This window comes from Indicator indicator, chromosome 5 (genome assembly GCF_027791375.1).
Source record: "Indicator indicator isolate 239-I01 chromosome 5, UM_Iind_1.1, whole genome shotgun sequence".
Taxonomy (NCBI): domain Eukaryota; kingdom Metazoa; phylum Chordata; class Aves; order Piciformes; family Indicatoridae; genus Indicator; species Indicator indicator.
The window spans coordinates 35,802,447-35,817,325 of NC_072014.1; the positions used below are offsets into that span (position 1 = coordinate 35,802,447).

The following is a 14,879-nucleotide window of genomic DNA, read 5'->3' on the forward strand; positions in this document are numbered from 1 at the left end:
GTTCCACCCCCCAAAGAGAATTACAAACACATTACTGTGCTTTTGTGAATTTTATACCTTTACTTTTACTCAGTCAACCTGTAAAATACAGAGAAAAATACAGGACTTTTTCTCCATCCCAAAATGGTGGTATAGCAAAAAGCAAGGGTCCCATAGTGAAAAGAGATGTAAATTATTACATGGTGTGAGCGTAAGACTTGAAAGCCATAAACTCCTAAGTTTCAGCTGTAGCTGAAACTCCCACTCTAAAAGTCAGACATACACATGCTGCCTGCATTTGTAATCGTTCTACTTAACAGAATGCTGCCACTTTAACTTTATTTCAAACTTTATTAGCTTCTAATTTTGTCCTCAAATAGTTTCCTTTTCCCAGTCCTCTTTCATGGAGCAGATTGTTTCCAAGTGAGATGTTATGACAGAGCAAAAGGCTGCTTCTCTCTCTTCACATAACAAGAAAATCAAATAGACTTATATATGACCCACTAATACCTGACATGAGCATTGCAGTATTTTTTGGCATATTCACTCCAGGTTCCAAATCTTCTTGGAAAGAGTGCCTCAATCTGCATGAAAAGCTGAATTGAAAAAATAGTGATACTGAAAAGTTGCCTATAAATGTAAGCCTATTCAGAAATGTTTATCACATAATTATTGTGTTAAGTTTACATTCCATAGTTGCATAAAAACTACATCGTTTGGCACACATGCAAAGGACATTCTACAGGAGTAGGTATGTGTCTTGAGATGGGACAGTTGTGGGAAGCCCTCAAAGAACAACATACCCTGAACACCACAATACAGTGGTGATGACACAGAAAAGACTTTCACTGAGCAAGGAAACAGGGATGAGAAAATGTTACTCCTAAAAATGCAGTTTTTGTCATTTGCCAGGTACATTGGCTTCTGCAAAGCTTCAGTGCAGGTATTCCACAAATAGTCTGTTTCTTAAGATACATGAAAACCCTACTCATTCTTCAGTTCTACTTTAAAAAATAAAGTCAGTACAGACCAAAAGTATCACACCTTTCTTCCCAGCTGAGTAACAGAAGGTAAGTATCAGTTTAGACATTTCTTAGGCAGAAAAAATCCTACTTTACAAGCTGGTTTATTGTAAAAGCTTTCTGGATTCAAAGATCACTACTGGGTCCAAGACATACTGTTGAGGGGTAGCAGTGGTAGACCAGTGACAAAGAGCTCTCTCCTAAATGCATTTCCCTGCTATCCTTTTAAAGTCTGCTGTACAGCATTTCTGCCATTTAATTTGGCAGAAGTGTCATTGTTACATATATATGTAATAATAATTTTATATTACCTATTCACATGCTAGTGACCTCTCCCAAAAAGAAAATTACTACAGCCTAATTTTGTTCCTTCACACACTTCTTTCAAGACATAAAGAACTGAAAAGCAGTATTAAGAAAAAAACCAATTTGCTCAAGTGAAATGCTGCTATTTTGACAAAGATCAAGGCCAAACGAAGTTGCCTGCAATTATTTGTTTTTCATTTTCTATACATGCTCCATTTGAAGACCTATGACACAAAACTTATTACAAGGAGGTAATGTTTTTTACACTCAGTCTTACAAGCCATGGCAGAACTTTGATATCAATGCAAAAATGCCACAAATTATTTTCCATTCAGTCATGAATTTTGACCCCACTACTGTAACCAAGAAAAGTTTGTATGGAATCTTCTTTGAAGACCTTTAGCAACCTTTACCAGTTGCTTACTGATCTTGGTATCAATGCACTGTATAAGAGGATAACAGTTTCTAACTTCAGTTCTTCACCTAGGGTTGGTTGCAATGTCTTTGGTATGTGTGCAGGAAACATCATAATTATCCACACCCATAGATATAAATACTTGTTTGAAAGTTTTTAAATAAACATAATAAACCAAGCCCTTTTTCATACAATGGATACCTTTCTTGAGTTATAACCCCCATGAACAAATTACATTATTAAAGGATCTTGGCAGAAATTCTATTTACACAACAAGAAACTAAAGTATTAGTTAAATAACCTTTATAAATTCCCTAGGTTCAAACCAGCTCTTATATTCCACTTATTTCTACATTTGATAAACAAAGACGGTTTTCTCAGGTTCAGTATAAAATCCAGGTGTTTTTTTGTTTCCACTCTGGCTACTCCCCAGTTCCCTAAGTTGAACTTCCTTCAAAGGGAAATTTGTCTTTCTGGACTGTAACAAGCACAGGGTACATTTTTTCCACTTATGCAACACAACTGAACATTAGGAATATTCAAAAGATCAACAAAGGACTTCCTTTACCAGACATTGAAGTAGAAGATTTAATACCAGTTTTTGTCTGCCAAGGACAGTCCCTAATCAGCAGAAACAAACAGTTCTCTACTTTGGCTCTTTCATTCCTATTTTCCCCAACAGTCTGCTACATGCAAGATTAATTTCTTATAATAACACTGTCTCAAATCACCTGTGCAGGAGTTGGAAACAAGTTTGTAGAACACCAATATAATCAGCTACAGTCATTAGTTTAGTTTCTTGTGCTTCACCTAGTGCACTGTTTGATGTTAAAAAAGCAGGTAATTGTATATATTTAAGAAAACTACAAATTGTATATATTTAAGAAAACTACAAATTGTATATATTTAAGAAAACTACAAAATTGTTCATTTATTACTAACATCATCCTTAAAAAAACCCAACAAACTCAAAATGAAACACATTAGGTCAAATACCTCTTCAGGTCTTCCTAGAGCAGGAGTTCCAGTAAGAAGAATAGCTCTAAGAGCTTTCTGCACGATTGGTAACAAAATCTTGCTGCGCTTGGCATTTCTGGATTTCATGTAGTGTGATTCATCAACCACCACCACCTTAAAGTTCTGCCTGTACAAAGTGTCTACTAAAGTCTGTGCATCAGAAGTTAAGAGGCCATACCCCAGAATCGTTACTTTGCTGGTTGATATTCCCCTAAAAGAGAAAATCCACAAGTTTCCTTAGTAAGTTTTCACTGCAGGAAAATTAATATAGCCAAGGAATTATACCAATATATATGTTTTTCAGAAGGCATGTATGATACCTTTTGGACTGATTAATTAGTGGGATGTCAGATGAATAATAAAAACTTTTTGTGTTTAAAAACATTCTAGCATCTCACACATATAAATCACAGATTCCACAACCATTTTCAGAAGACATACTTTGCATTTAAAAGGAATGTAATTTATCTGGTTGCATTGCTTCAACTTTTGCTCCTTTCCAGGAGTACTGCATGGGACAAATCAATTTTCTAGATTTCCCTGTCTACAGAGTCACCTAGCAGTAGCCTAATATGGTCCAGACCAACTAGACCATCTCTGAATATTTGGGTAATGTAAAAGTCTGGGCTGAACCTCATCACCTGAGAAGAAAAAAGGTATCGGAGCTGTCTATCCAGCTTTTTTGCTTGAATAGAATATGATCAAAACAAAACAAAACAAAAAAACAACACAGAAGTAGGGAATCAGCAAGGCACAAGATGAAAACGCTAGTATTCAGGTGGAGAAAGAATGTCTTAGAATAAATTCCAGGACATATATAGGCCCAAGGCATGAATTGATTTTTAAAATCACTAGAGAGCACTGTGGCCCTTCAGGAACCTCGGAGCAGCACAGCAGCTCTTAGAGTTGTTAGACAAACAAGTCACCAGAAAGAGAGCCACCCATCTGTCAGACACTACTGGTCTGCTGGAATGATTTTTATTTGCTCTCCAGTAGCAACAGATCAAAAAAAAAAAAAACGACTAAGCTGAAGTTTCATTGAGTATTTAAGAGGAAGAAAGCATGTGCATGTGCACATTCATGCTTTTGGATATGGAAGACAGTAGTTAGAGCTCTGGCACTGGGCTCTGCGCTCCACAGACTGTGGCTGTTACTGTATAGATGAAAGTAGCAACCAGGAAAATAAGAACTTTCCCTACCCTTGTGTGAAGGGTGGATAGAAAAAATATTACAAAGAAAATTATTTATTCTTATGGAACCAATTTATTTGATAAACATCCAATTTCAAATTTAGTTAAGAAATTAGAAGACCTTAGATTGATGCCTAAGCAATTTTACCCTGTTTAAGAAATTAAACAATATTTAAGGAGAAAATGTCATTGCTGAACTTTTGAAGAAAAGCAAAGCGTTGAACTGAGAGAAATCATAGCTGAACATATGGAAGCTGAATTTAACAAAATGCTAAATCAACTTTAGCAGCTGTATTTTTGCATTTACATTTTGTTGCAAATGCATAAAACAATTTTTAATGTTAAAATATTAATTAGTTCAACAGCTACCTCATTTATGGCCAGGAAGCCTCCTGGAAGTTAAACAAGCAGAAACAGTTTTCCTCTTTCCTTGTTGTTGAATAAAAGTGATAATGGTTAAGGTCTACACTATTTAAAAATCTTTAAAGATAGAATAAACAGAATTCTGTTTGCCATTTTCTTTTGCCATTATTTCCCTTACTCTGCATTTCACCTTTCAGGATTCAGCACTATAAGCATTAAATTTGTGTGCATTTCACCTTATTTTACTTCCCCTATTCTTATGATAAATTTTGACTGTCTGTAGCAACTATCCCTTGATTAAGCTTTAAAAATGCAATTTCAGTGGTAATTCTCTGGTTACCAGCAGGAAGGTTCCATGCTACTGTCTCAACTGCTCATCTTGGCAGTCAAGTCGCTTTCTGATACTTCTCAGACAACATGAAGATCAATCTCTCTTACCCAGAAGTTTTAGAACAACATCCAGACATTACCACAAAAATCAACCAGGTCAGCAAAGCAGACTTAAGAATAGCCTGATAATTCAGTGTAATAGGAGAGTCAGCCTAAGAACACGCATGACTTGTAGTCTCTTTCTGATGAATTAATGCTATTAAGTATAAAGAGAGAAAACCTAGGTCATGATGACCTTTTCAGTTATTTAGAGAATACTTATTCTAACTTACAAATTTCCTCAGTGTGCCAAATAGGATATTAACAGTAATTACTTCCTTATTTTGTAGTGTATACAAACGTGTTCAAAATGTTTTACAGAAGCTAGTGGATACAAGCTAATTCGTCAGAGTTGAGAAATAACTCAAGTGTGTTCCATTTGAAATACACCAAAGCAATCTGATTTGCATGCAAAACCCAATCTTCTCAATTTCAAAGCAGATGAGCAACTACCGTAGTATAATATAAAACTCGGATGAGTGGCTGATGCAACAGAGGGTCACACTGCCATCCAGAGGGTCCTTGACCAGCTGGAGAAACAGGCTGACACTTGGCTGAAGTTCAAGAAGAAGTGCAAAATCTTGCATGCAGGGAGGAACAATGCCCTTCACCAAGTTGGAAAGCAGTTTAGCAGAAAAGGACCTGGGGATGCTGGTGGGCATTACATTGAACATAACCCAGCACTGTGCCTTTGCAGCAAAGAAGGTGAATGGTATCCTGGGGCTGCATTAAACAAACCATTGCCAGCAGGTTGAGGGAGATGACCCTTCCTCTGTACTCAGCAGTGCTGAAGCCACAACTGGAGTGTTGTGTCCAGTTCTGGGTTCCTCAGTACGAGATGGATATCCTGGAAGGAGTACCATGAAGGGCCATGGAGATGACTAAGGGACTGGAGCACCTCCCTTATGAGGAAAGGCTGCCTGGGACTGTTTAGCCCAGTGATGAGAAGGCTTGGGGAGGGAACTTAGTAACCCTGAAGGGAGGGCAGAAAGAGGATGGAGCCAGGCTCTTTTCTGTCGTGTCCAGTGACAGAATCATAGGAAATGGACACAAACGGAAACATCGGAAGTTGTCTCAAATCAGGAAACACCTTTTTTACTGCAGGGGTGTCTGAGCACTGGAACAGGTTGTCTAAGGTGGCTGTGGAATCTCCATCCTTGGAGATACTAAAAAGCCACCTGGACACAGTCCTGGACAACCATTTTCTAGGTGACCCTGCTTGAGCAGGGGGTGTTGAATAGGCCTTTCTATAGAATAATAACAAACTTACCCAGTATCAGTTTTGTTCTGAATGATGCTAATATCACCTGGAGAGAGTTCTGGAATCCACTTCTCCATCTCATCAGCCCAAGGGTATCTCAGAGATGAAGGCACTACAACTAAGAGAGGCCATTCATTTTTATAGTAATAGGAAATGGCAATTGCTTGAATGGTTTTACCTAGTCCCATCTGGGAAAAGAAAACAAAATTTTAAATATTAGTAGAAGTCTCTGCTCAGAAATCATATTTCATTCAGAGAATACAAAAATACAAAACCAAAACTCGACACAAGAAACAAAGCCAATGATTTAGTTACAACGTTTGTTACCATAGATCATCTTTTATGAAAGAAGATCTTTCTTGTTACCTGGCTTAATATACATATATATATATATATGGTTAGCTCATTAAAGCTAAAAGAAGCATTTCCATTAATTTCAGAAGATTTTATCTTCTGTGCCCTAGTAGATGATAAAGATAAAAGTCTAAATTGTTAAACTACTAAAACCATTTAAAAAAGCCTATGGAAAATATATGAAAATATAGGATGTTTTCTCCAAACAAAAACTGACAACTTTGTTCTAGGTTGCATAGGAAACTGCAGAATGAAAGAAGCTCTTTATGAAGAACTCTGTTTTGACTCAGTAGAATCACAGAATCATAGAACTGCTGAGGTTGGAAGAGACCTTTGAGATCATCAAGTCCAACTGCTCACCTAGAGATTACAAACCCACCACTACTGCTAAGCTACTACCACTAAACCACATCCCTAAGGAAAAAATGACCACTTTGTATGAGACCTTACCATGGGACAACACTACCTCTTTATTCTGTAGTGAAACCCAAGCTCTAGCAGCCTAGTTGCTGTTTACCTACAGCAATACCCAATCACATGCACCAGGAGAAGGTCCTGCTTTCTCAGGCTGAAGATGTGAGCTTGTGGATGCTGATGGATAAGCCTTGCAAACTGCAGCCAGTGGTCTGAGATTAAAGTCTGTCCAGCTTTCCCTTATACTGGTGCAAGCTGGAAGCTTGAGTGGGTAAACAGTGGGGTAAAACCAGTAGGAGATGAGTGAGAAGAGAGGTGTGAATTTTAACATTTGTGCAGCACTGGACTTATGCATGGGGAGCTTTGGGAAATGCCTGCTTCTGCAGGAGCTTTTGGGAGAGCCCTGTTAAGTGGAAAATAAGTAGATAAATTCATTATCCAAACTGTCTTATTTTTGTGGTGCCTCTTGAGTAAACCCATTTTTGTGGCTCTCCTAATTGCTTTGCAATAGAACAGAGATAAATATTTATCAAACAGCTGCATCAGGAAACTACAGTTCAGTAGATCAATGATAAGAAACTACCCTTTCCACTCAGCATAGCTAGTAGCTTCTCTTTATTCTGTAACACACGAGAAGTACAACTAGTGGACTTCAGATTTACAGATTTACTCAGATTTACAGATAAGGTGAAGGGTAAAGACACAATACATATATATTTAATAAGAAAGCACTTGCTTCATACTGTCAAAGCAGGAATGCTCCCATCTAGTGAGTTATGAATGTAGATAACAACAGATGAATATAAACCCCAGAATTTAGAGTTTTGTTAAAAAAAGAAAACCTCCCAGAATGCAGTTACTTTCCTTACTCGTTCACATAGTAAGAGACAGTTCCAGACTGCCATTAAGCACTAAATCAGAGGCTGGCCTTAAAATGCTCTGTTTAGGTTTTCCACAGAGTCTAATGGTTATCTGAGTTGATGTGCTGCTACCTAAGTAACTACTCATGGTACAGGCATAAAAGAACAACATACTTCTACCTTACTTGTATCTATTGAGGATGGCAGAACACTGGAATAGGCTGCCCAGAGAGGTTGTGGAGTCTCTGTCTCTGCAGGCATTCAAAACCCACCAGGTCATGTTTCTGCATGCTTTACTCCAGGTTACCCTGTTCTGGCAGGGGGGCTGGACTAAATGACCATCAGAGGTCCCTTTCAACTCCTATTTTGTGATTCTGTGATATGCTCAGTATTGAGTTTAAATGGACTGATGTAATGATATCACAAGATTTCCCACATATAGAAGAAAATATAATGAATATGTCTACTATTGATAAAATGAAAAATAATCAGGGAACTACCATGATACTAAGTTTTCATTAAAACCTGCCAAGTTTTCATTGAAATTTTCCTGCAAGCCCCGTTGTGCCACCAGCAGTGCTTGTGCCAGCTGAAAACACATCCAAGTAAAAAAAATAAAATAAACCAAACACATACATTTTTAGTTTGTTATACAGTTGTCTCCCTAACTCAGACTGTCCAGTCGCTAACATACTGGTGATGATCCAGGCAACTGAGTTGAAATGAGTAGGAAATAAAGGGCAGGTCTCTTGGCAGTATCACACCAAGAACTGAATCTAGATCCCATATAGCTGATCACCAGTCTAGGTTGTAAGAATGTGAGAGACATGAAATGTAAAAAATATGATGGCCTTGTTTTTTGATCAAAACACATCTCCCTCAGTAATGGAAAGCCTGAACTTTAGGTGGAAAAATGTTGCCTGTCCCCAGTCCAAGAAAGAATGGCAAAGTATTTCAAGAGTATCTTCCAAAAAAGATAGTATTATTATTGTATTTTAATCTTTATACAATTACTTATTCCAGGTGTATGTACAGCAATTAAATGACCATCAGTTTTAATACATAGCCTCTTTTTGTATGCAAATTCACAAATCTGATGTTCCTTTAAGCAGTATTTTCTTATTTTAGAGATTTGTCAACGTGCACGAGATTCACACGACTGCACACTTCTTCCAGTGCCAGACCTACTGTCATAAACACATATATATCAAATGTGTAATTTATATACATACATGAATATACATTGTATTAAAATTTGTATATATTAAATACATACAATATATCTTGCAGTATGCTTTATTGTTAACATAATTACGCACAGTTTAACTTCTCATTCACGGAAGAAAATAAGAAACTTTGTTTTAATAAACAAACAGATGCTGCTGATACTTTGATTTTTCCCAAGCTTTCCTTTCATCCTCCCCTGAATACATTTGTGTTATCCACAGCTTTCAGAAGTTTCACAGGATAGTTTATTTTTAACTATAATGAGATTTTGCTTTAATCCCAGTAATCTCTCTCTCTCTTCCCCATCAGTGTTTCAAGAAAACCCAAATTAGATTTGGGAAACAATATGAATCCCCAAACATTCCCTTTTTTTTCAGTATGGTTTTATAATGACAACATATCAAGAAGACTGTACTCTATTACAAAAATATTTTATTTCTAGAAAGAAATCTTGGACTCAAATTTCCTTAATACGGAATAAAGCATGCATTTTCAAATGTATGGAAGTATTCAATTATTACTACTTGATCAGTGCATTTAAGAAAATCAGTCTTTGGAGGGTCTACCTGTTCAAAATCTACCTCTTTGGGCCAGGAATGTCACCTAATCCACAAAAAATAGCAAGATATACAATTATAAAGTGTTAAAAAAAATACAGCAACACAATTGAGATTTAATAACACAGGGACATTCAACCTCTCTAAATATAATTAGGAATAACTTTCTAACGTATCTCAAAGACTTTTAAGCTTGTCAAGTTTCATTTTTTCCCCCACTTACATATTTTCAGAATATCTGCTGAGTATGAACGTAATCAGGCTTCTTTCATTACCAACCTTTCCGCCCACATCTTTCACAAAGTATGTTAACATAAGAATATTAATACAAGAAAAATGGTGTTAGAAGAACAGGAACATCACTTACCTCATCAGCAATCATACACCTAATTAAGAAACAAGAGGAGAAAATGCAGAAATTAGTAGTAAATACAAGAGATGGCCCAATACTTAAAAACAGTTTATTAGCTGTTATGGATTTACTAAATCAATGAAAGGAAGAATTATAGATGTCATTCCTACAAATATCAACTACATAAGTAAATTTGGTATGAATTTGGAAGTAAGCACACCAATTATTCTGAAAAACCTATATTCAATTTGTTAGTGTTACTGTAAAACTGAATTGCTGCTTTGGTCTAGTGCTCTATGAAGTGTAATCTTCAGAGAAATTTGCAACACAAGAAATGCATCTGCAATTATTTCATCTTTCAGAAACAGTAATTTTTTTGCTGCTTCATGATTAAGGATTATTTGTATGTCAGACTGATTTTAAAAAGCTGCTTTCCAGAACTGTCACATTTGTTTTTGTGATGGTTTAAAACTGTCTTTTTAATTTTTTTTCACAAAGTTCAAGCAGAGAAAGTGAAAGAATGTAAACAAGTCACTATTGTGTGTAAGAAAGCAAAATAATGATTATTCTAAACACTTCCATTGGAGAGATAGAAATGTTTAAGAATCTCTACTCAAAACAGAGTTGGGTCAGTCTGAGTCTGACTCGGCTTGCTTGCTGGGCTGTCTGGCTGCTTCTTTTTCTTTTCTGGCTGAAGATAACACACTGACCTTGATGAGCTAAGTCTAACAGCCTCTCTGCTTCTTAACTCTCTGCTTTCTGCCAGGGGGACCTGGGGGGAGTCATTCTGGTTGGGGAGGAGGCCCCTTGGGGAGTCCCATTGGGGGAAGCAAAGGGAGCTTTGGTTGTGCTTTTCTGTTGATTGCATATATTTGTAAATGTTGTTAATTGTGTATATTTGTACATATTCATTGCATTTCATCATAGATTGGAGATTTGTTTGTAAATACAGCTTTCATTTGCTTCCAGACTGAGCTAGCCTGCTTATTGTTGGTGTGGGGGGATTTCAGCTCACACTGTTGCAGTTTTGAAACAGCCACTCCCTCTCCCCTATCAACTATACTAACTGATATATTTGAAAATTAACCTGCTTTTTCCCCCATTTTTCAGCAAGTTATTTACTGTTGCAGATAATGACAACTCCAAGTACCTGGTCAAAACTAGTAAACGTTGTTCACCATATTTGCATTTCCTAAGCATTAAGTGTTACCATTGATAGGAATTCCTTATAGGTATTTCAGTTATTTATTACACATATTTGTAACTAAAGCAGAATGAAAGCTTCTTCACAAATTTTTTGAGACTAGATGAACAAAGACAATTGTTTCATGGACATTTAGTTAAGTCATTAAATGGATGATGTTGCATCTTTCCAAATATGTACCCTTGATTGTTTTACAAACTCAGATCTCAACTATTTCACAAACTTTTACCTTATCTATTTTACAAATTTTTCCAAGCTGGAAAAACACCCACAAAACCAAACACTCCCCCCTGCCCCAAACTAACCAACAAACCTATCCAATTAAAAAAGCATTATCTAAAGAATTACAAGAGCTTGTCCTACCTCCAGTAATTAGCAGATAAAATACACGTATTAAATTCATACACAATAATAAGTTCAGAGGGAGACACAAGTCCAACCAAAAACTGTGACAATGAGAACAAGGTAAGGAGAAAAGCTACTCCAGGACTTGCAAAGAAGTGATGACTTTTACAGCAACCCTGAACTGCATGAAGATACAGATTTATTAAGTATCTTCAGGCCAGAATCAAGGAATTTGAAGGCAAGGTCTGAAACCTGCACAAAGTGTGAATATCTGCATCTTTGTCAGAATTTCATAGCAATACCTGCTTGGGTTGCAGTTAAGTAACTGGCAATTAGAGTAATTCTCCAGCTACTAAGTAATCTGGGAAGTTTTTTGAGCACTGTAGAATTTTCTAAATTGTCACAAAAGGCAAACTGGAAGAACAGCTCCCACCAGTCAGTATTACTGTGCCACACAAAGGTGATGGACTTAGTCAAACCACTGACTGAGAAACTGAGCATTGAGTGCTGGTTGAACTGACAGCAGTAGACTGACAGGTCTGTGCAGTTCATCACTTTCCTTGAAGATTTATAAATGTTTACTCATAGAAAAAAGTGCCAAGTCTCAGAAATGCTTAAATGTTTCAAACTCTGGAAGTGAATATACTTCACAAACCACTCTGCTTATTTTCCTCCTGACTCAAGAATCCTTCCGCCTTGTGCTTTTCACTTCTTATCCCCTGTAGCTCTCAGTCATGAATGCAAACCAGTCTGGATTAATTGGTCTGGATGAATTATTCTTCATAGTCTGTTCCCAGACACTTCGAAGGAAATTGAAACTTTACTCCTATGCCACAGAACTAGATATGTATCCACTACAACATGTAACTCAAATGCAACATTCCATGAAAAAATGGAAAAGATCTTCTGTGTCTCCATGTCTATAATAAAATGTAATGCACTGAGATATAAATGTTATAAATTTTTATACTGAAAATCTTTTAAACACAGAGCTTTTAGTGGCAGGTACTTAGAAGTTAGTGTAGCTACCTAAAACCACAACAGAAGCCTTCTTTTCTGCACACAACTTCATGCTAATGACTAATGTTTGTACCAGCACCATGAACTTCCAGAGCTGCCATTATGTCCAATAATATACATCTTGACAAGGGACCAAAATGGGTCGTTTCTGTGGTCAAAACCGAAATCTCAGCAGAAAACGCACACTGACACTTTTCAAACATGACATGAGATAAATATTTGATATTCTAACAAATATGGCATACTGCTGTTCGCTCAATCTACCAATTTAATTTCTTTCTTTCCACTAATACATCAAAAAATTTTAAACATATATTTTATAACTTTATGAGTAGCAAATGAACTACCTGCAATAGATTTGTGACCACAGTCTCCAAGATGTTAGGGACAGAGTGATGAAAACAAAGGAACAAAATGTAACAAAACAGCCTCCCTCAAAGCCTGCACAGATTTACAAAGGAAAAAAGGCAGGCAATTACTTTTAGTGGCGACTCATAATTGCTGGGCCTTAATGCCTGTGATTTGCAGCTGGGCAGAGACATTTATTTGTAGACAACTAATACATAATTCTAATTTTAAAATAATGTCAGGTTTTGCTCACTTGAAAGACTGACCTTTTTTTTTCCTTCTCTCTCCATTTAAGACTCATTGTTAATTTCTTGAACTGAAGTTTTCAAAACAAGTCTTTCTTTTTGCAGACTCTTTCAGAGGCCAACTGCTTTCAGCACATTAATCATGTGTTTTTTTTAATACAGTTTGAAGCATGAAATGATTTGGAATGCAAAACTGCCCAGTGTGGCAGAGTTTTTTAATCTCCTTACACAAATTCTGCAAATGAGTAAGCCTATAGCAATTAGTTACAGAGCAGAGGCATCTCAAGAATAAACCAAATACATTCAACTATATAGCGTATTTAATGTAAGGATATCTGAGCAAACGTACAAATATAGCAATAACCTAGAGTATATTGCATCCAAGTAGCATCTGGTAGTAAGGAAATGTGGTAAAGAGCACAGGAATACAAATGTGCCAACTTGTGCTGACAAATACAGAATTTCTCAGTTAACGACTTATATTTTAGTAGGATTGCATAAATAATGAAATGTTAATTATGCCAGTTGAGACACACAAATCAAAGTGAGGATACATGAGATTCTATGGCACTGTTCTTCAGCATATGTGAACAATTTGGACTCTTTTTTTTTTTCAGGATAACAAGCTAAAATGAAGAAATTCAGAGTGATTTACAAATTGCTCTGACAATAAGAAGCTGAATAGCAATCAAAATAAAATGCCTTTAAAACATGCTAATGACAGGAACAGATGCTTTTTCATAAAACAAGATTTATTTTTTTAAAGTGAACTGTAACCATTAAACTTTGATGACATGAGTATCTGCCAAAGAATAAGAAGTTGTTCTGTTTTCTTTCTGCACTCGTTTCCACACTGTGCTCATAAAATCTTTGTTGTTATAAAGTATATTCTGTCTTTATTAAATAATTTCCACTTAATATATTTGAAACTTAGGTAGCAGTGACAAAATTTATTGCTTTTGCGTATTTATAAAAACTCATCATTTTGTAGCTGGAAACATGAAGTAACTGTCAACATTTTATCCATAATACAGCCACTCAGCCACAAAAAGACAATCCTAGTAAAATCATCAACACAGTTTCACCTTCCTTGTTTCTGTAATACCAAGACAAATAGTGATTCCACAGAAATACCTATATGCTTAATAGTTGCATATCTACAGTGATATTGTGCCACTTGGTTAAGTATTCATTCTTTTCTTCCACCCAATGATGAAACAGTTTTGTCATAAGTAGTCAGGATTTTCTTCCTGTTCTTGTAACCCATTAATTTTTTAGTCATTTAAACATTCGATTAGACATCACAAACTGATGTGAATCAAGTGCACAAAACTGGTTTTAGAGCATCAGAATGTAAGTCCTCTATTATGATACAGTTAGCATTGTGAATCACTGTTTTGATCTACTGTTCATACTCAAATTCCTGAACTGCTACAATTTCAGAAGTGCTGACTTACGCCAATTAACATTACTGACAATTACACTTGATAAAAGTCAATCTGACATGACACATACAATGAGTTTGTGTAGAATTTAATGAAACAAATATAAGTGGAAATTGAGGATATTAAAATTATTTTATGACTTAATGCATTTTAAAGCATTCGTTTTCAATAGCTTTCAGTTTTAGAGAAACAACCTTAAAGAAGCCTGCTTAACATAGTTAAAAAATAGGATTAGTCCAACCTTTTTTCATTAGTTTCTAGAACAATGAAAAACAGCTTATATTACTGAGTGGGAAATCATCAAGTGTTTTCAGTTTATAATCACAACAATTAGATCTGAAATGTATAGAAATTCCTCATCATTATAGTCTTGATCCCACAGAACATACCAGATATCTAATAGTTGAACTCATCTGTTAAGAATCAATGCTTTACATTTTGCTTTACATAACCTTAAAGTTATGCAGCCTCTATTTAAAACAAACCTCAGTATGTTCCATATTATTGCAGTCAGACAAGCTGCCAA

General features: G+C 36.0%; 1 protein-coding gene across 1 annotated transcript in view; it reads right to left on the reverse strand.

The window, feature by feature from the left end:
- Nucleotides 1-14,879, reverse strand: part of ZRANB3 (zinc finger RANBP2-type containing 3) — a 55,911-nt gene that overhangs the window by 21,880 nt on the left and 19,152 nt on the right. Inside the window, exons 3-6 of the mRNA XM_054381260.1 lie at nt 9,762-9,780; nt 5,992-6,170; nt 2,719-2,950; nt 490-575 (exon numbers count right to left, since the gene is read on the reverse strand). Coding sequence (XP_054237235.1) covers nt 490-575; nt 2,719-2,950; nt 5,992-6,170; nt 9,762-9,780 — 516 coding nt within the window. The remainder of the gene's footprint in view (nt 1-489; nt 576-2,718; nt 2,951-5,991; nt 6,171-9,761; nt 9,781-14,879) is intronic.